General features: G+C 34.5%; 1 protein-coding gene across 5 annotated transcripts in view; it reads left to right on the top strand.

Moving 5' to 3' along the window:
- Nucleotides 1-12,189: 12,189 nt before the first annotated feature.
- The window catches only part of LOC138692705 (proton-coupled zinc antiporter SLC30A5-like), a 50,200-nt gene continuing 39,525 nt past the window's right edge, over nucleotides 12,190-22,864 (top strand). For 2 of the 5 annotated variants that reach the window (XM_069815851.1, XM_069815853.1), the window contains exons 1-2: nucleotides 12,190-12,336; nucleotides 12,535-12,796. In XM_069815851.1, coding sequence (XP_069671952.1) covers nucleotides 12,606-12,796 — 191 coding nt within the window. In that variant the 5' untranslated portion in view covers nucleotides 12,190-12,336; nucleotides 12,535-12,605. Of the gene's footprint in view, nucleotides 12,398-12,534; nucleotides 12,797-14,277; nucleotides 14,511-22,864 lie in introns of those variants that run through there. The other 3 variants (XM_069815852.1, XM_069815855.1, XM_069815854.1) reach the window with 3 other exon arrangements.

Below are 22,864 nucleotides of genomic sequence, written 5' to 3' on the forward strand. Positions count from 1 at the left end.
AGAAAAAGGAGCATCTTCTGTGGACCTCTGGAAAAAGAACCAAGGAAGAGACTAGTGAAGTGCTTGTATGGAGTGTGAAGTTGTATGGAACAGAAACATGGACATTACGACGAAGTGAAGGGAAATGACTAGAAGCATTAGAAATATGGCTATGGAGAAGTATGGAGTGTGTGAAATGGATAAACAGAATAAGAAATGAAGCTGTGCTAGAAAGAGTGGATAAAGAAAGAATAAAGCTGAAACTGATCAGAAAGAAAAAAATTAATTGGCCAGGTCACTGGCTAAGAAGAAACTGCCTACTTAAGGATGCTTTCGAAGGAATGGTGAACAGAAGAAAAGTTCGGGGCAGAAAAATATATCATATCAGATCAGTGATAAAGGTAAGGTGTAAATACTGGGTAGTCTGAAAAAAATCTGCTTACGTTGTATCTTTTTATAGAGCATATGTTTATCGGCTTTTCTCACAAAATTTTTTGTGACACAGACCCCACAAGAAAATGATCAGCAGTCATTTTCACCCCCAAACAGAATACAGGTAAAACATTCTAACTTATTTGTCTCAGAGCACCCTGTTAGCCAAGGATATTTCTTATACCATGAAAATTGAAAATTTCTGTTTTGTCTTCCTCCATTCGCTATTTTAATATGCAAATGTGATGTCGATCTCCTATCTTTGTAAGCCCATTTTGTTTTATATGTCCAACTTAAAAACGGTTTCTCCTTTTATTTCTACAAATAAAGACAATGCTTTCTCAATATGATCCATTTTACGTAAAATTAATATGTAACGCACACGCACATGCACTTTTGATTTAACTAAACTCAACGCAGTGCTTTCAGAGAACACCAATATAGCGGGACGTAATATTGTAACAGGAGGTTAGCCTTGTTTCGTACAGAGATGTACCAAATCAATACCCCCTCCCCAGTCCCCCCCTCAAGCTTGCAAGTCAAGGTTGTAGCCATGCCTTCAGAGGCTTATGTTACAAGCCTCGCAGCTTGCACTGCTCTCTCCATACTGGAATGACTGCCAACAGTAAACTTAATATATGGAAAGATTGAAGTGCAACTAAGTGTTAAGATACGTTGTTATTACGAACTTATAGGCCTACTGTTACTAGAAATAATAACTCAAATTTTTACATTAAGATGCATGGATTGTATGTGGAATCTACGAGGAAGGCAGAAAATAGGAAAGATTGGAGAATGCTGGGTTTGCAGTGAAAACTTGCCCTTGGACAGAACACTATGAATATAAATCAAAATATTGGAGAATTGGAAATACAGGCTGATTTGTTTAAATATGTTTCAATATCTGTAAAATTTGGGGTTTTTACCCATCGTGACTAGTTTTAATCAGGATTCTACAAGGGAAATTGGGAGAATCCTGCCTAAATTGGAATACCAGCAACCCTAATTGTTGTGTCGGGACTAACCTCGTGGAATGAGGAAGCAATTATGAAGTAATTAACGAGAAGGCACCAGCTTGTTAAATTCAAATATTGGTAGTATAAAGACAAAAATGAAATGAAATATCAAAATTTTATTTCAAATCCCGAACATCCTTACAATCCCAACCATTCTCACAATAACAGTCCCGAACAGCATAAACTTTTAACGCAATTATAGGGATTTGATAGATCCCCTGTCTCATCTTAAGGGGTAAAAAAAAACCTTGTCTGTATTTCTTCAACAGTTATACAACCATGTTTTGCAAGTGGAGCAATGATCTTTGCTGGTACACTGCCTACTTGCAAGCTGTTGTGGTGCTCAAAAATAGAATTTTAATTTGGAGGGTTGTGTATGTACTATAATTATTATATTATCCATATTTTGATTTCTTTGATCTATTGAAGAAGGAGTTTATTTAAATATTATGAATGACCACAATCACTTAATGAAATAAAAATCCGAATTCCTATTAAAAATAATATTGCATTAAATTCAACCTACAGTGCGAATAGAAGTCATGTAACACCTTATTTAGTTTGCAAATGTAGTGAAACAATTGTATAACAGATATGAAAATGGGAAGGTATTTGAGTTCATTAAGTATAACTTACAATAGACTATAGTCAGACAAGATAAAAACTTAACTCATACTATCATACTGTGATTTTATCAATTGAACGAAACACAAAATTATAATGATAATAACCAACTCATTAGCATTGTTCTGTCTTCCATTAGGTAATTACTCTTATATTTACCTTACTGTTAACCTAAATGAGGATAGCAATGACACTTCTCATCAGTATTTATTATTTTTAAACACATTGGGCCATATTCATTGACATTCTTAGTGCGGTTTTCCGGTGGATGATCAGCGAACTAACATTTTCCGTATTCATAAATCATTGTTAGCAATATGATATCATATGAATCCTGTACAAGTAACCAGTCGATAGCTGGGGCTAGTTTAGCACGCTCGTAGCCCGGTCTAGCGAATTGTCTATGAATAGCACCCATTGGCTTTAGCCATGTGCTAGGAGAATATGGCCATATGTAACTCTCGTTTTTATTTCAGGAAAAATATCACGAAGTTCGAATTAAATCATGTCTAAATAGTCTTCTTCAGTGGTCAAGTGGTTGATTACCATTAGGTCAGAGCTTTGGAAGTTCAAACATGACCAGGGTGACCAGAAATGCCTTTGGAGGACAAGATGTCCTCATAAATGTTGCCAAAGATCTATTTTTGATCTGATAATATATCTCGATTCTCAATTTAAAAAAAAATATTATCCACTTAATACAGAATTTTTGCAAATGTATTGCCCATTTATCCAAGTAATTAATACAAGATTTACTGTATATATTGCCAATATCTCGTGAACAAAAGATTTACAACCTTCTGTCTGACCATTATCTTCTAATTCTGCTAAGTAATTGACTTTCATGGGCAAGAATACTGAACATTGCCATACAAAATGGAAGTTCTGGGACAATATTACCAATGGAGATCAAAACAAAATTTGAAGAATATTCTTTGACATATAGACAACTTCTATAGAACATTATACATATCCACCACGAAATAAATTAGTACCATGTTTAAAGCAACAAATAACCGAGTTACGAAGAGTTAAGTTTTTAATAATAGTCATATTTTATAAAATCTCAGACATTTTGTCAAAATTTTAAATGCGTGGAGGACATGTCCAAAAACTGGATGCTTGCTCTCCCTGAATATAGTCAAATGTGACGAGATTTTAAGGACAGTAGAAATTCATAGTAAAGAAGAGAATTCTGAATAAGGCATCTGTAGGCAAAGTTTACTTGCCATTTCTGTCGACGAAAAAAACAATTACACCAGTCAGTATTCTATCATAAGGTGTTAGCTCATTCTCAAATATGGAATTATTGACATTGCCAGACTACCAGACTCCAGGAATGTCTTTGTTGATCCTACCAGGAAATGCTGAAAAAAAACAATCATTCTAAATACCCAATAAAATATATTTTTTTTTTCAATAAATTTGTCTCATGTCCTACAGTCAATAGTTATATTTTTCTGATGTTAGGACGAACATTGGCTTCACCATTAGAGACATCAGTGCCTCTCTTCATTCTGAAGAATTATTTCAGTCAAATGAGATGAGGATAAAGGGAAGAAAACCAATAAAAAGGTATGAAATTGTGTATCATTGTAAGAGGTTTTGGGTTTATAGAGAAGAAACTATGTGAGTTCCAAGCTGGTAGGCCACTTATCTTAAATCTGTTCATTGCCATTTCATTGAAGAAATTTTATAAAAAAAATAGCCAAAAATGGACGTGACCTAATAAGTAGCACATAAGGAGCACTATCAGAAATATGGTTTAACAGCTGCAGGGCAATCATCTAAGACAGTGGTTCGTAGCTGAGAGGGGTCGCGAGGTGATTTCCAAAATAAAACAAAAAATGCCTTATTAACAAACATTTATGTATGTATCGTATACATAAACAACATTTAACACAAAAATTTAAAAAAAGTTTCAGTAATACACTGAAGTAAAAAATAATTTTATTAATGTGACAAATGTGCCTCTTCTTCAAAAAGTAGCTCTCAAATCTGGATTTTGTGTTCAATACACACATAATGGATCACTTTGAAGTTCAACAAGATTTCTCGTCTTTGTTTTGGTGACAATCATAGACGAGAAGCATATTTTGCATAAATATGAGGTTGCAAATATTATAAAAAAAATTTAAGAGCTTCTTTTGCAAGCTATAGGTATTCATGAATTCTTTTGATCCAAAACTAGTCTACATTGCGGAAAACCCTACTTTCAACATTCTATTAATAGGTACGTACATATTTAAATTAATTTTTCCTTTTTCTTTTTTTTCCCCCCAGCCAGTTGAACACAAATATCTAAAAATGGATATAGTATGTATCTGTGGTATTGTTTTGAGTATCTTTCTGAATATACTAAAAAAAACTGTTGTTTAGAATTGTGCAAACTAAATTGCATATTCAAACATGTTGGCCTTGCAAACTACTGTTGAAGTGTTCGAAAATATCAGCAAAGTAGGCTACTAGAAATGATGTTCATGTAATATTTCGTGTCATTATTGCATTATGTTCTGTTTAGTCGCTCTTTGGGTGGTATCCATTAATTTTGAGTAACATCGTTGTTTTCGATTTTACAAGGATTTGTATTTTTCTATTGGGATTAAGTACTCTACCAGTTTGGTAGTGGGGGTCGCATACAAAAGTCTCGCCCAAGAGTGGGTCGCACCTTCAAAAAGTTTTGGAACCACTGATCTATGATATTATTTAGAATTGAGTGAGGGACTTAAATACATTGCTTTCCTCATTAGTCCAGGGCTCACAAGCCCTAAGGGAGGTTTCTCACTGGAGTAACTGTCAACTACAAATAAATAGAAATTGAGTTGTAGTTGCAGCTTAATTGTGTTGAAGATTCATGTCTGATAGCACAAGAGCAACTTCGAGTTTAGTGACTGCAAATTCGATATCATTTTTAGCTTGTGAGCATGACATTTTGTACATACAAACAACAATTGTCAACTACAGTCACCAAAATACACAACACACCCAGTGCTAACAACTCAGTTGATGAACTGAAATCGCACTTGAGTTGAGATCGAAAGAGTGGAATGTATGCATCTTGTTCGCATCGCTGTATTAATAGCAACTGTAGTCACGTTGAAGTAGAGTTGGGTTGCGGTTGAGAGTTGCTTCAGTTCCTTAGACTACTGTAAGCAAGTGGAAGTAAGCCAGAAGTTTCCAAGGTGACATGCAAAAACCAAAGCACCAATTTGTGAAGGCATTAGTTTGGAAAATGATGAAAGTTATGACAGGGAAGTTATCATTTATAAAATCAGATGCACTTAAATAGCTTCAGTCCTATATAGGCCTATTGAAAAAAACAAAAGCAAAATCTTAGAAGTGATTTTTCAGTGTCTATTTATAGCAGCAGCAGCAATTTGTTTCCTTACATTTTTATTGCACCTTGTTTTTTTTATTACCGTATACCATGCAAGCTTTGCTTAATCGTAAGTTTTTCTTGCCATGGTAATATTTTACACTGCCATGGTACAATCAGGACATAGTTAAAAATGCAAGAAAAAAGTTTTTGATGTGACTTTAGTAACAAGGTATAAAATTGGTCAGTCTGGTCCTGATATATTCTGCCTGCTGCTTTGTAGAGTTTCATAAAGGATATAAATGTTTGGATATTACTGTTGGGCAATTCTGAGCTTTAAAATCTCAGGCAGTACTTAAATTTAATAAAGTTCTTTAATGAATTTATAAAATAAATAATAGATTCATATTACAATTCAGGATTCAAATGTAATCTGCAAAGTGATAGAAAGTGATGAAGTAACTAATTTCAATTGGAATTCAGGAAGTTCTTTATATTTCTTTTCCAGTTTAAATTGAAAACATTATTAGCGTGATATAATTACTGCTGCATTAACCAGAAAAGTATGACGTACCGTCGAGCGGGGTGACTTTGTGCCATTCGCGCATTTCATAAAAAGACGTAAGGAAGTAGTCTTTAAAACCGTCACAAGGTTTTAAAGACTACTAAACGTAAGGAAGTAGACTTTAAAACCTTGTCACGGTCTTAAAGAATACTTCCATAAGTTTTTCGCAAATGGCACAAAGTCACCCCTCGCGACGGTAAGGTAATAGTAGCTAGATTACAATTTGTGTAATGCTGATAATCATGTACTGGTGCTAGCCAGAGATGCCCATCATTGGCAAGACTCACTGAATAAATGATCTGATGACAGCTTATCTCTGGGCTACAAGTCTACACCTAGAAAATTGTCATCACTTTTCTCTTCTAAATAGGTTCGTGGATGGTCAAAGTGTGGAAGGACTTCCATGCATTTCTCTCTGTAGATTGAAAAAAAAGCGAATGTGGTTTCGTTATAACATAAATACTTCCATTGAATATGAAGTGGAACAAAACTGGAATATATTCAGAACCAACAAAATCACTCGCTTTTGGGACCTGTTGTGTACAAACAATCACAATGTGGAAGAATACTGTATATGGTAAGTAATACTGATGGTACTGTTGGCTGTTACTGTAATGGTTTTGAAACAAAGCATATAGTCGTCGTTCCTGCAATAACTCCTATGTGCAAAATATAAAGTTTTTCAGTAGGAAGCAAAAACACATTTATTCATTCTATGACAGTGGTACATAGGAGATTGTGAATTCTTACATTTTCGAAAGAAAGAAATATAATTACATATAGGAGATTTTATTATTTGTTGTATCATTATTTAAGTTATTTAATAGAACAAAAATCTGAAAATCGATAAGTATGTCACATAGGAGTTATTGCAGGAACAACTTCGCTATATTAATATACCGGTAATTTTCGTCCAGAATATTAGTGTATTATACCTGTATAAATGAATTTAAAAAGAGTACCGGTACATAAAGTAATAAAATTCTTCCACCATTAATAATTCGGTCTTAGGTTGCTACTCCTCAAGGGAGATGTCCTTTCACCTTGTAAGATTTGAAAAATTTCTGTAGAATTTGAGTCGGTTATGTTTTTATTATCATAATTGAAATTTATACGAATTATTGCTTTTGGCAGGTATGAAATCTTTTCAGTCTCATCCTGTTCCATAATATTTTAACTTCCTGCTGAATGTGTCTATAGGGATATTATGTATATAATAACATAATTCAATATGTTATGGATATTCCAAAAACAACTGAAGTACTAATCAATATTGTCAAACGTCCATCTCTTCCTTTTATGTCTCCAATTTTACGAATGGTCAATTATAAATATTTATTATGACCATATTTTATCATCTGTGCATTTTGTTATACCCAACATGTATTGTTACCATATTCTGAAGACTACCAATTAAACATATTACATCAAATTTATTTTCTTAATTCTAAATAATCGTGGTCGTTACGAGGTAGTTTAAGGCATGATCCAAATGTTACTACATGGATGTACCTTGACTTTTAATGGTAAACTGTACATGATATTTCAATAAATTCCATATCTGTCATTATGTAGATTTGGTGGTAACATATCTTAAAACTTGAAATAAACAGAGAGTCAGTGTAGTTGAAGGAGAAGTCACCTATGAAGTTATAGGCCTAGTCACTTGTTAGGCTAAACTGTTCAGGGACATTTGTAATACAGTCAAAACCAGTTATAACGACTCTGAAGGGACCGCCAGTTCACGGTCATTATAGCGATAGTCACACAAACTGTTTTTTTTTTTTTTTTTAATTTCAGTCTGTAAATTTTAGGCTGCACACTTCCATTGTTAATGAAAAGTCACACATAATATGGCAATTAGAAAATAGGGAAACAAATGTCAGGATCGCGAAGAAATTGGGTATATCACACTAAACGATTTCTACAATTTGGAAGAATAGAGAGAAAATAGTCTCTTTTTGAACACAGATGATATATTCAACGCAGATGAAACTGGCTTGTTTTACAATATGACCTCAGATAAGACACTGAAATTTAAAGGTGAACAGACGAGTGGCTATCTAAGAAGAACCTGCTTTGTGTGAAGGTTACAAGGCGCGAGTATTCTTAAGATTGAGGATCAGTGACAGGTTAGGTTTGGTTTGTTCAGCTTTTGGTATGCTTTATACAAGTATAGGCTATACGCTTTTTGGTACTTACAGTAGATAGATAGAAAGTGATTTGCTGTCTTGCATGATGCAAAATGACAGTGGTACCACTGGGTTTTGTCATTAAAGTCATTATTGTCTGAGAAAATTATCCGTTGGGTATACAAGAAACGAAGGTATTTGGGATGAATTTACAGCCAGTTGGCTATCTTTTCTTTTGCGACATTTTCCCAGCGATGCTTGCCTTGACTGTTTAACAGACATACTGATTTGAAATCTATAATCTAACTGAAAGCAAGGGTTTGAAAATAAGCGTTACATTGTTGTCAATAATCCCCAAATAAGTAACAAACAAAAATCAACATTGTACATTACACCCGATAAATTTCTCCGAAAATGTGATAAAAATACGTCGTTTTATACGATGATTTGTAATAAGCGATTTTTTAAATACCTGCAGTGTTTATATAGGATTCAGACGGGACAGGTTTTGCTGTTACAGCCAATACGTCGTGAAAAGCAATGTCGCTATATACGCTTTCGACTGTACTTCTAAGGCCGGCAGCATACTGCATCATACATTGTCTCAGGATATCTGATGCAGCATGCTGCCAGTCTTTGTGTTAATATTTTTCACAAAATTAAAGTTGTGTTGGAAGTACTTTTCAGTAGTAAGGACTGAAATTATAATTGCAAATGCAAACATTATCCAATGATTTGCATAAAGGAAATACCATATTAACAAGAAGAAACTCAGTTACTGGCATAACCCGATCAGCTAAGGCGCTTGCCTGCTGATCTGGAGTTGCGCTCAGGTGTAGGTTCGATTCCTGATTGGGCTGATTATCTGGTTGGATTTTTTCCGAGGTTTCCCCAACCGTAAGGCAAATGTTAGGTAATCTATGGCGAATCCCAGCAATGCTAAATAACCGATATATCAACCAAATAAAAGATAGAAGAAGAAGAAAAACACTGCATAAACCATGGTGGATGTTGACAATAAGTCCTGTAATTGACATGAGTCGTACTTTGGCATTTTTATTGGTGTAATGTGGATTTTAATGGAAGGAGTTGTAAAAGATCAGAATTTCTTAATAATTTTCTTATATTTGTAGGCCTAAGTGGATTTCAACTTTTGAAATTTCTTACATGCTTATACAGCTTGTAGATGGCGAATTTTCAAGTTTGTTTTTTTATAGATTCTTAACATGTTAACATGTTTATTTAAGGTAAATTTTCCAGTGATGGAAAGAACTTATAATGGAAGAACAATAAGAAGAGAAAAATATGAATTCTGTATAGAAACATTTTGTATGTCCCCTTGCACTCCATGAGGGAGTACAGGAACTATGGAGATAGAGCTCCATGTTTTCAAGATCTTCTTACACGATAGCATCAAAATGGCAATCGCGAACACTTTCTGATTTTCGAGAAAAAAAGGGGAAGGGTTTAAACCACAATTCCGCCGACATTCTAGCCCTCTGCACTAGAATGAGGTGATACCGCACTCTGACTGCCTTATATCCGCTCTTTCGCCAGGAATCGAACCCGGACCCTTGGTAACAATCATTGTTACCATAACAGATATATTCTGTAGGACCAAAAATTAATCTTTACGTAGATTCTTCGCCCAACAGTCCATATTACTGTGGAATCCCGGCCACCAAGTCTCTCAATTGAGTGCGCTCCTTGTATAATGACAGTCGACTTAACATATATGTCGAACTTGGAGTCAGCCCACAAAGGGAAAAACACTACTAGAGGAGGGGGATTCGATCCGGTGCTATGAATTGAACTTCAGCGTAGCTCAATGGTTAGAGCATTTGGTACATAAAAAACCAAGAACCCGGGTTCGATCCCGGCGCCAGGGCGATTTTTTCTCCTCTAATAATCATTGTTACCAAAACAGATACATTCTGTAGGACCAAAAATTAATCTTTATGTAGATCACACAATGTTCAATCACAGTCTAGTATATATACAGTTGCGAGCTCAATACGTAGTAAATATGCAAACATTAGGTAGTTGCTTACCACTAGGATCGCTAATATCGCCTCATTACAGGCAATGCAAAGTAGTACCGTCACAGTCTATTGTTTCTAGCACCCTCAAAACTCAACCTTCGTGACTGTGTATAGTAGACTGTGGTTCAATATTGATACTACTGTTGTCACGCCAGGAGAAGGCGGCTGAAGTACTTAGACGGGGCGGAGGGGAAACAGTCGCGCGTGCGCACCGCGCTGTTCACTGCAACATTCCTGTTTCACAAACATCTACTGCACGTGTCTATGAATCTTTGCGATTTTGTGAAAATAATAGTGGGGTTTTTACTGTAGTGTTTTATTAGTTTTAACAAGACTATTGTTTTCAGTATACCACAAATCTTGTATTGCTTTAGTTATCCTTTGCTTTTCGTGTTAATAGTGTTTATAATAATATAGTTAATAGAATTTATGTTATTATATACTGTTATTTAGGTTTATAGCAGTTTTTTGTTTATTGTAAATATGTCGACAAAGAGGAAACAAGGATTGACAATCTATAGCGAAGAAAGGAATATTATTAGAAGTGCAAAATAATTCTGTGATGAAGAAAAGAACAACAGTGCCTTTGCATTCCTCTTACGAAACCTACAGCAAAGGTAGAAAAGTACTCTAATCTATCCACAAGAACAATACAGCGTATAAGGAATGAAATGAAAGACTGCATAGAAGAAAGTGCGTTGTCGACACCTGAGGGAGAAAAAAAATGTAAACGTCCAGACTACCGAAACGCAAATGTAGATGACTTCGACGGGAGATTGACAAAAAAGATATAATTGAGAATTTTTATTTGAGAAAGAAAGAGGGCCACCGGCGTAGCTCAGGAGGTAGCGCGTTTGCCTACTGATCTGCAGTTGTGCTCAGGAGTGAGTTCGATTCCCGTTTGCGCTGACTACCTGGTTGGGTTTTTTCCGAGGTTTTCCCAAGCGGAAGGCGAATGTCAGGTAATCTATGGCGAATCCTTGGTTTCATTTCGTCAAATACCATCTCGCCATCATCAATTCAATCGACACTGAAGAAGCTAGTAGTTATTACAGTGTCGTTAAATAATAAGTAAAAAAATAGTACCAAGCTGCAACAAACGTCTACCCTTTTACAAGAGAAAATTGATTTGAAATGAAAGACAACATTAAGACGAATACTGAAGAAAAAGGATTTCAGGTGGAAGAAGTGTGCAGCAAAAAAAATTGAGGAAAACACTGTAAATTAGAATACGTGAAGATATCTACAGCAAATAAGAAAGCTTAGGAAAATGGAAAAACCGATTTTATATCTGGACTAAATGCGAATAGATAGGCCTACCAATTTAACGTTTCCCTAGTTCTGGCACGATAAAAATGTTACGGGAGTTTTGACTACCGTAAATGTGTCCAGAACACTCATTGTTGTCCATGAGGATGGGGGCGGTGGGGCTGATGGCTTTGTTGAGAGATTCGAATTAATATACACGGCTGGAACATAAACAGACGATTATCATGGACAGATCATACTCCAGAAATTTTGAAAAATGTGATGATAGTCATAGCGACAGCACCGAAGATGCGGAATCTTTTATGTCTGACTCCGTTCCCTTGTAGCCAAGTAAGTGGACGAAGTTTTCAGGTCAGAGTGTAGCGTAAAGTTCCCCCGTCCCGCCTATCTCTACTCCCCGCGCCAACTCGTAGCGCGAAGACAGTAATTCTGAAGTCTAGTTGGGAAATGCTAAAAAATAAATAAAATATTGCTAAATGATCAATTGTGATCAAGATGAAACTCGACATTGCTAAAATGCTAGAAATTCCCTATTTAACACAATTCCCCCCCCCCTTTTCACCAAAGACGTTGTAGTTTTCACCCATGACATCAGTTTTTCCCCGGAATGTGAGAAATTTCCCTCCATCTGGCAGCACTGCTGTACTTCGTTTATCTTCTTTTTTTTTTACTTCCTTGTTTGTATAATATATTCCTGAATATCATGCAACGATGTACTTTTGTAAGATGTCACAACCTCATAACAAAGAAAAAGAGAGAATTTGTAATTCAACACTATTTGTGAAAATTTTAGGAAATGTTCGAAACGAAAAAAAAACGCAATTCCGCCATATTTAATGTTTATAATGTAATACAAGCATGCAGCAAGATGGCGGTCATGCGTTGTGAGGTCATATGAAATCTATGAAATGATATTTGTAATAAAATTATTGTATATCTGATTTTATTTTGTTCAAATTATGTGAGTACTTTTACATAACATTAACGTTGACTCACACTGAGTAATTTCATATTTTTAAGAGGTACTTATAACAGTGAAATTCTAGACATAAATCTGCATGTTAAATATGTTGTTATATTACTATTACGCATATTTAAGATTTACTCAATGCCGGCCGATGATAGTGAATTCACTTTTAATTTTAAACTTTGTTTTCAGATTTCGGTACTGTGCGGAGTTGTAATTTTGAAGTGTGTAACATAAACATTTGTCATTCATAACATTAGATTATGAAAGGCATTCCTGCAAGATACATAAATGATACTACTACATCAAGAGCCATTTATCCATCATCAAAGCAGACATGGTACATTTCTCTTCTCATATGCTGCAAAGCTTTGCTGTGTGTGGGAATTTTCGTGGCATATGACTTGCTGAATGTTGCAAATATTGTTCCACTTGTATGTCTGCTCAAGTTCATGTAAGTATAGCCTACACATGTATTAAAAATTACCATAGTTCATAGGCTTACATAATTTGTTGAAAGGGTTGTGAGGTAAGAAGCTCCTAATTGAAAGGAAAATGAGTATTATATTGTGTGTGCTGTGTTTCTCTTTCAACTTCTGCACAGACTTCAAGGTGTTGTTCGTGCATTTCTTCTCTAGAGTGGTTACAAAGAATGGGAAAAGGGAAGATATAAATTCTATGGAGACGCTTGGCAAGACAGTCATGTCCAGTAGATAATCTAACTGCTAATTTACATGGAATACTTTATTTTGAACTCATTCTTCAATTTTATGTCGTTTAATTGAGGTGTAAGTCACATGGATTGTTTTTTTTTTGGTAATTTTAAGAGTTATGTGGCAAGGTTAGTGGGTTAGTTGAGGGGATATCTAAGTGACGTGAAATCAAGGAATTAAGATAATTGAAATCTTTTCACATATTCCTCGGCCTCACGTCACTTACAGTAGAAATCCCCACAACTAACGCGCTAACTTTGTCACATATACCTTGTAACCAGCGATCTCTTGCTAATTATCGTTTTTTGTTGTTGATTAATAAGAGATCCTTTTTTGGCAAGCATGTTTGCAGTTTCATTGCTAGAAATTCCACAATGTGAGGGGATCCATTGAAGGGTAACGACACAGAATTAATCTCAATGATGATTGAGATTAATTCTGTGTCGTTCCTTTTCGTTTGTACTCTTGGATCAGGACACAGATTGGCTAAACTAGTGCTGAGTTAGTTCCCTTCGTACTAACATATTTCGCTTATACATCTTCAAGTGCTTAGAGCTCTCTCTTCAGTCATACCAGGGACTTTGGTGACATAACAAAGTTTCACGCTAGTGTACACTCACGCTGTGTCTCTACGAATCTGTAGCAGATTAGGTTAGTTTAAACTTGACTTTTGTTATGCCTTGCATATACGAATCTGTGGAGGATTTTCTACCTTTGGGCAAAGGCTGGTGATTTTTTTGTTTTGTGATGTCAGTATTGGTCTGTAATAAGGTAGTGTAATGGCGGATTTTGACTTCCGACATCACCGAAAACAATTTGCAAGTTACCACCTGCTCCAGTACCTGAGTCATATGAATATTAAAATGTTTAAATTCTATAATGGAGTATACTTAAACTTAATCACTTATAAAAGGTTATTAAATCATTATAAAAGGTTTCTTTACAGTTGCGTTACCATTGAAAGGTAGAAATGACTGCTGGGCTGGACAAACCTCTCATCCACAAGGACCAAGGAATAAACAAATTTTTTTTAAATTCAGTCTACTTTATGCGATCTCACAAGTCAAAACAATCAATAAGACAGTTCAGGATTTCCCTCTTAAACATGAAAGTAATTTTAAAGTGTTATTATTAATAACTTCAGTCAATAGAGTTAATGTAAAAATAAGAATATCTACTAAGAAAATGTTGTTATATACTCACTCACTTTTGTGTTTCCTAGATTGGCAACAGGCCATGACTGTTTGGTCAAGCATCTGCATAGAATTGGAATATATCAGTCTCCTAACTGTCCATTGTGCAACTCAAATCAGGAAATGGATTCAGAACATCTCAAAATCTGTGCGTCAGTGGCTAACCATGACAATATCTTTGAAAAATATTGGAGTGCAAGAGGTCGAATGTCTTTGTTGTCAAATGCCTGGCATTAGAAAACAACAACTTTTGTGTTTCCATGTATGTATATTTAGAATTGAGGCATTCCCTGGAATAACAAATTAACATAAGTTATGTAATTTTTTCAGTTTTCAGCATAGCCTATATTGAATCCATACTTACTCATCTCCCTCCTCACAAAATATTATTTCCCTCCACCAAACACAATGCCTTATGAGTCTTGCATTCCCTACCTTAGTGCCAAGATAACTTCCCTCTCTTCAATTGGCCAGTAACAGGTTTACTTTACTTTTTGGTGCTCGGGGTTCTTTACCAAAATTTGCATATAATTTTTTTACAACAATTATCAATACCATATTTTCAAATTAAAAAATCATCATCCAAATTCTTAGATTCCCTGAAGATTATACAATTTCATTTATACCACTCAGAAGGTCTTAATTAAGGATATACCGGTAATTTTAAAGATACGGTGGAAATTTATGATGTCATACAATTCTTTGGCCTCATATCACTTTAATATTCCCCTCAACTGACCCACTAACCTTGTCACATTCCTCGACTTAATGTCACTTAGATATCCCCTCAATTAACCCATCTAGCTCATAAAGAAACTTAAATCAGACATTGGCCCCTCTCTCTTCCATAACATCATACTTTTCCATCATATCTTTAAAATTCCCGATATACCATATGCTAATTTTAACTAAAATCTTTTATTTATAAGTTTAATTTTAAGGTTATCTTTTGAGATTTTATTTTATAGGCTAGTTGATATCAGTGGTGCTTAATTATTACAATTTATTTTTATAACAATATTCATCTTTAATTCATTTTATTTGCTATTAATTTCTGGATCCTAGTGATCATTCTTAATTAAGGCCAGACAATTTATTTTTCTTCAAATCTCTCTGTCTTGAACGTCGTTCTGCACAGTGATTTTATATTAGATGTAAAATGTTTGATATCGGTCCTTTTCACAGTTTTTTCTTGAAGAAAATTGAAAAATTCAACGCAACTTTCAGAAAAGTTCACTTTGATCTCAAGTTCAAGTTTTCTAACAGCTGTTTCAGAGGCAAGATGTGCTACAGGAAATGTTCATGTTCTCCATTTGGCACTACAAATTGCCAGATTAATCTTGAACAGTCTTCTTCACCCTTTTACAAAAAGTATGATTTGATGGTAAACCAGCAGTGTATAATTCTCCTGATTGCAGGAAGCAGAGACAACCATCATGTATGGACGTGTCGAGTATTCCCTTGAACTCCATATTGACAAAGTCAAGAACATTTTTCAGCAATTAAACATTTGATACTGACAACCCAAACTCTTCAGTATCAGATCTTTTGAGTCACAATGGATGGTGTTGTTGATTATGTGGCAGTTGCAGTTTTCTTTCAGAACGGATTTTCCTTTTTAAGTAACTTAAAAACGTAATTGTTCTTGCTATAATTCACAGGCGCGTTGTCAGCACTGTATTCGTTTATATTGTTGAGGCGAAAACCATTCGATTCATTTGTGTTCTTTGCGACATTATTCTTCCATTTCTTGTGGAACTACACATGTCTGTGGCTGGTAGCTCAGTGGTGGGAAGGTTGCAATTGCAGTCTTTCAAGCTCTGTATAGGCAGGACAAAAGTATGTTTGCCCAAGATCTGTGAAAACTGGACACCTAGCAACCCTACTTCTAGTCGAGTCAGTCATACTGTAAATGAAAGACATTGATAAATTTCACACTGGAATAAGGGTGAAAAGTTGCTGCGAACGTGGCAGCCGGCAGGATTGGATACCTTGCATGTAAACTTCTTGGTAGGTACATTTCCAGAGATGGGCTACCAAATTGTAGTAAGTTCCAAGCACAACGCAGTGCAATGTGCAGTAAACAAATATTTAGAGTGAATCGTAAGTACTGTCACTAATTTCAGGGGGTTATTCTTCGAGACATTTCAAACAAAAAAAGTAATAGAATTTGCTCTGTGGTGAAGAATGGGTAGAACCGAGAAAAAATCTCTCCGGCACCGGGATTCGAACTCGGGTTTTCAGCTGTATGTGCTGACACTTTATATACTAAGCCACACCAGATTCAAATTTCGATGCCGGATTGAATCTTTCTCATTTTTTAAGTTCTACCTCTCTGTTCCCCTTTGGTGGCCTACCTTCATGTAGGTACTGTTTTACAGAGTATGTGTCAGTGGCACAATGTCCAACACTATGTATAGAGGTTCACTGTACCGAAGTACATAATGATATTAAAAAACTGAGAAGAATTCAATCCGGTATCGGAATTTGAATCCGGTGTGGCTTAGTAGATAAAGCGTCAGCACATAGAGCTGAAAACCTGGGTTCGAATCCTGATGCCCGAAGGAATTTTTCTCTGTTCTACCTATTCTTCACCACATGGCAATGCAGAATTCCTGCACGAAAATATCAAATGTACTTTGGTACATGATAGTAATAGAATTTTGCTGTTTTTGCTTCTTTTCGAAATAAAAATTGTTTTATAGGACACATTTCATAGCATGTTTGGGAAAGCCATTGATATAATTCCAAATATTCTCAGTCAATTTAAGAAAGCAGTGTATTATGATAATAATTAATAAATTATTGAAAGAATTTTAGTTTTATCCTTTGAATGTGCAGAAATTTCATCTGAACAAAGCAACATTTTAAAATTCCTTTGCAGAACTAAAAGTTACATTTGTTTGGATTAAATTTCTGCACATTTCAAGGACAAAAATAAATTTTTTTCAATAATTTATTAACATAATACACTGCTCTCTCAAATTGACTGAGCATATTGGGAATTCAGTCAATGGCTTTCTCATAACACACTGTGAAATGTTTCACATAAAACAATTTTTATCCCGAAAAGGAACCAAAAACAAGAAAAATTCTATTAAACTTTTTTGCTTGAAATGACTCAAAGAATAACCCCTGAAACATTACTTACGGTTTACCCAGTATATACTACTTGTGGACAGTCTTGCGAAATTTAATGTGTACATACAGAAGGACTGCTATCAAGATTCGGCCATTACTTTTTTCCTTGTACTGTACATAGGTAACAAGTTTTCGTAAGGTCGAGTATCAGTGACACGTTAGGTCTGATTAGTTTAGGCTTTTGATCTGCCATGCATATACGCATTTTGGTCGGTAGGTGGATATGGATATGGATATTTACTTTCCTTTGGTAACGCAATTGTAAAGAATTACCATACCATTAAATTTAAATTATGAGTTTTAACAAGTCGAATTCATGTATCAATCAGTAAACTTACAGCTCTGAAAAGTATGCTGCATTTAATATGTAACTATCTAAATGTTTTTTTTTTTTTTTTTTTTTTTTTTATCCAATGCCACCAGGTTGTCTTTTCGACATTTCTGGTCTTCTCTCCTGGCCATGGCTTAGTTGTAACCCACTTCTGAGGTTGGGGCACCTGGAAGGCGGAGTTACAGTACCCCGATGATGTGATAGGATGATTATGATAATGTGGTGCCAGGAGAGGTCTTAAATCTAAACTTAACCTAAATTCCAGATCATGGACGAACACAGGAATAATCCCCTTTAAGGAAAAATTCCTGTGCTCTAACCGGGAATCGAACCCGGGACCTCATGAACTATAGCCAGAAGCTCTGACCACTAGACCATGAGGCTGGTCAGTTAATTAGAAAATTAGTATTAGTATAAACCTGTAGGCAGAAGAAATGACGGCAGGCCAAGGATGAGATGGTCGGATCAGTTTTCTTGAAGACGGAACGAGCCACAAGACTTATGCCGTGATGAAGATGATGATGATGATGATGATGACAATGAAAAATAATATGGCCTCAATACTTCTGCCTCCGACTTATTTATTTGAAATGCATTAACAAAATAATTTTTTGCTTCACATTATAATAAATAAGTCAGAGACAGAAATATTGAAACCATATTATTTTTCATTACACTGAATCTAAATAAGGTACATAATTTTTATCCACGATTATTCTTCGGTGATAAATCTAAATGTAAGATTAGACATATGAAGGGTCCACAGAAAGAACATGCTAAATCACTTTTTATTTCCTGGGAAATCAGAATGGCAAAAACCCTGCATTGTGACATGGTAACTTAAACTAAATTATATGTAAATTAATAATGTTTTAGCAGTGTATTAAAGTTAAGAAATGCTTCCCTGAAAAATTTAAGACAAATGACTTTGCATGTTCTTTCTGTGAACCCTTCATATGTTTTAGTACTTCGGTAAAACTTCATTGCAGCAAAATGTAGCTCAGAACTGTATGAATGTCTATGTGAAGATATTCAGTAAACAAAGATTTTGCTGGTTTGCTAAAAGTTTAACTGGTATTATAAGATTTTTTGTTTTTCATAGTATTGAGGAAAAAAAATATAGGCCTGTCTTTCTTTATTCTGAAAAATTGTAACTTTCCAACAATTGGTTGCAATAGTGTAGTAGAAGAAGAACTATTGCAGACGAGAAAGGATGCGGAAAAAAAATCTGTGAATTAGGTAAACCATATAAAATTAGATAGTTCTGTTGTCTTGTTAGTAATTCTCCCGATTAACTGTACCACAGAAAGGAACTTGCATCATAGTCAAACTATACCGACCTGTGTCTTGTCTGTACTCTGTTTATTTTTCATGCTACTTTCAAAAGGGACATAGATGTGAGGCTACATTCGTACATTTGCAATTGCCTATCCCAGTTTAATCTTTTACATAATTTAATTTTTCTGAACTCATTTCAACACAACTTAGTTTAGACCTGCAGAAGATTCTCTTGAGAATATTTCTACAAATATGTTTGAAAATAATAAACATTTATTCTGAAAGATTTTTTGACACTCTGTTTGAGATAATGTAATGGCATTATTTGAAGTAAAAATGCTGTGTTATACAAATTCTTGAGGCAATCTTAAAATATTTAACATGCAACTATATCCTTTCTTGCTCAGTGATCGTGAGAAGCGATGGTTGAACTTGAAGAAGACATGTTGTTTCGTAATAATGACGAATGTTTCTCTTGAATGTACTCATATGTATATGCAGAACTTAGACTATGTTCAAAGTGGAAGAAAATGGCATATGGAAAAGGAGCTATAATAATGAGTTGTACTATAATATTATATGTGTAATGAATATAATATAGGTCTAGTTGCTGCCATAAATTCCCCATTACCTCTTAGCTTCAAAAAGAATCTCATTCAAACTTTAGTGATGTTCCACTTCAATTATTCGATTCTCTATTCACGAATCTAAATATTGATCTTGCTCACAGACTACAGCGTGTTTACAATATCTGCGTTTGTTTCGTTTGTAACATTAGAAATTTTGATCATGTAACACCATCACTAGAACTGATGTCTTGGAATCCACTTATAGAAAGAAGGCTCTTAAATTCCCTCTTATTACTGTTTAAAATCTTCCACACCTCCACATCTTCTTACCTAGCATCTCGTTTTATTTACAGACTACAGCATGTTCACAATATTTGCGTTCGTTTCGTGTAACATTAGACAATTTGATCATGTAACACCGTCACTAGAACTGTTGTCTTGGAATCCACTTATAGAAAGAAGACTCTTCAACTCCCTCTTATAACTATTTAAAATCATCCACACCTTCTTACCTAGCATCTCATTTTGTTTACCTTTCACTACCTTGAACTCGGAACATGTATTTCTCTCTATTCCTCTGCACAGAACATTCTTCTGCTCATCATCTTTCAGCATATCGATTCTACACCTCTGGAATTCTCTCCCTGACCTTGCCAGAGATTGTCGGACAATATCAAAATTCAAATTTAAATTAATCACATTATAGTTCATGAAATTGCTTGTTAAACACCTGTCAGGTTTTGCAACTTTGGCTTAATCCATAACATATGATAAATACTGTAACTATGCTGTTTTCAATTTTACCCTCATCATCATCATCATCATCATCATCATCTCATTGCTATTACTGTTATTTTAACTATTTTTTTCTTGTATTAGCTTTAGTGCTCGATAATGTTCTTTGATCCTGTCGACTCTGTATAAAGCTTTAATTTAATTTGTATTATTTTTGTCAGTGTTTGTATTTTTTGTATTTCAATGTGCTATCTGGTAGAATGGAAGAGTAGGCCATATGGCCTTAATTCTGTCAGATTAAAGAAATTAATACTTAAGATGGTTGGGACACAGTGAGGATGAACAAAAGAGATATTCCCAAGACTCTTGTTCAGTGAGATGTGGGGCCAACGAAAACCTGCACAACCAAAATTGAGATGGTTAGTTGGTATAACGGTTGATTTGAACAAAATAGGTATTCGAAATTGGAGATGGAAAACTCAGGAACAGGATTCTTGGAAGAGGACTGTTGAAGATGCCAAGGCCCAACACAAGTGATGATGTGAAGTATAATATGCAGTGGAGATTCAGTTATTCATTGTTTATGCGAAAAGTTGTTCGATATTTAATACAGTTAAATTTGATTATCATCAAAATTTTAGAAATCGTTTTTGCTGGATCATATACCAGTATATTTCTCCTTGTTAATTAAGATTTGCACTAACTCGAGCATTTAGACACTTTCCCGAATGTTCTAGGTCCCTTGTACTAATGACTTAGACATTTAAGAGAGTGTCAGCTGTTAATTTTAATTTCTCGGCAAGCAAGCATTTTGGTGTTGATTTAATGTTACAACATTTATTACATTTTTTGTGTTGAAGTTTTATATATGAGATGTGATGAATTCATCAATTTTTTTCACCATCATTATCGTCGTCTTCTTCTTCTGCATCATCATCATCATCATCATCATCATCATCATCATCATCATCATCATCATCATCATACTGTTATGGAGTAGGGCCATGTGACCTGTTTTGGCCTGTCATTCAGAAGTCTTTTTAGAGGCCTTTGACTTCTTCTATCCTATGGCACATATTTGAGAATTAAATATGGAATTGTGCTTCTGTCTGTTCTCCATGCGTATTTTGTTGGGTACAGTTATGTCTGTATTTCTACATTTGTTTTCAATATGGATTCGGTTTTTAGTTTTTTGCAGTTATCTTCATAGTGTTGTGATCCTGCCATGTGTATATAGCTCTTTTCTTAGATGATATTTCTGCTGTTGTAATTATTGATTTGCTTCGTTTTGAAGTCCAGATTTCATTTCCACATGGAAGAGTAATAATGTTTTAATAAATTAAATCACTGTGATTATCTTGTAATAAACAGTTTTGTTCAGAGTTTAACCAAAAAAAAAAGACGTTTATATGTGGCAAGATTTTATGAATGAATGAATAGTTGCTATAATGAGTTTAAATGATTCAATTATTGTCATATCAATAATCGCCTCAGTTTTGTACAGCAAATTAACAATAATAATTGAAGGTTTACTGTAATAGGGCACTAGAATTTTGATGCTTCGTAGCAGTAGGCATATTTAATTTCTTGAGCAGCTAGTAAATTGTTCTTTTCGAATCAGTTTCTGAAAATTAAAATTAATATGAAATCTATGAACGTAATAGTTTTTTCACTTATTATTATAATCAAAAGGGAGGGGGGGATTAATTGAGAAAAATTGGCATAGTGTGAACATAATTTTTTAATTTTCGTGTGTTTTTCAGTATCTTAAATGGCTTATTATTTTGTTGGTATGTTATGATGACACCATCATCGATAATATTATTGATCTCTCTAATTGTCGTTATTAGAGTCTGTTGATGGAGCAGATTTTATTATTTTTTTTGCCAGTCTAAAGAGTAGGCCTACTGATATGATGTATGTTAAATTGATGCAATTTATTTCTCTTTTAATCATGTACTCATAATGTAGTTATGTTTTGAAAATATACATCTTGGAGAAGATCGGCATCGTTACATACATAATTTATTTCTTACATGCTTCGAGTTAGGGGATTGATGAACCATGTTTCCAATATATTGATTGCGCTTGTGTCCAAATTATTATTTAGTATATTTCGTAGATTGTACCAGTAGTTTATCATTTATCCATTCCTTTAAACTTGAAAATATAGAATCATAAATACCTATCAAATAAATTATCACTTCAGTGTTTTATGTGTTGTTAATTATTTCATTCTTGTAATAAAAATTTGGCTGGTGCAACAATATCATCATAATACATACCAGTTGTAATTATAAGCAAGTGGTTACAGAACATTATTTATGATGTGATTTTATTATTATAGATTGTATTAGTATTTAGAGTTGTTCCCTAATACATGGTAGAAGAACATAACTTATCAACCGCAGGAGAAAGGGAGTTGATTCAAATTTTTGTTCATAATGTTTACAGATTACATTGTTGAATGTTGATAGAACATCTAGTGGACTGTGTACTCCAGTAACTGGACTTCACTACTCTTTTCCGACGTGTTTTATATACAGTACATAGGCATATTTC

This window comes from Periplaneta americana, chromosome 17 (assembly GCF_040183065.1).
Source record: "Periplaneta americana isolate PAMFEO1 chromosome 17, P.americana_PAMFEO1_priV1, whole genome shotgun sequence".
Classification (NCBI taxonomy): Eukaryota; Metazoa; Arthropoda; class Insecta; order Blattodea; family Blattidae; genus Periplaneta; species Periplaneta americana.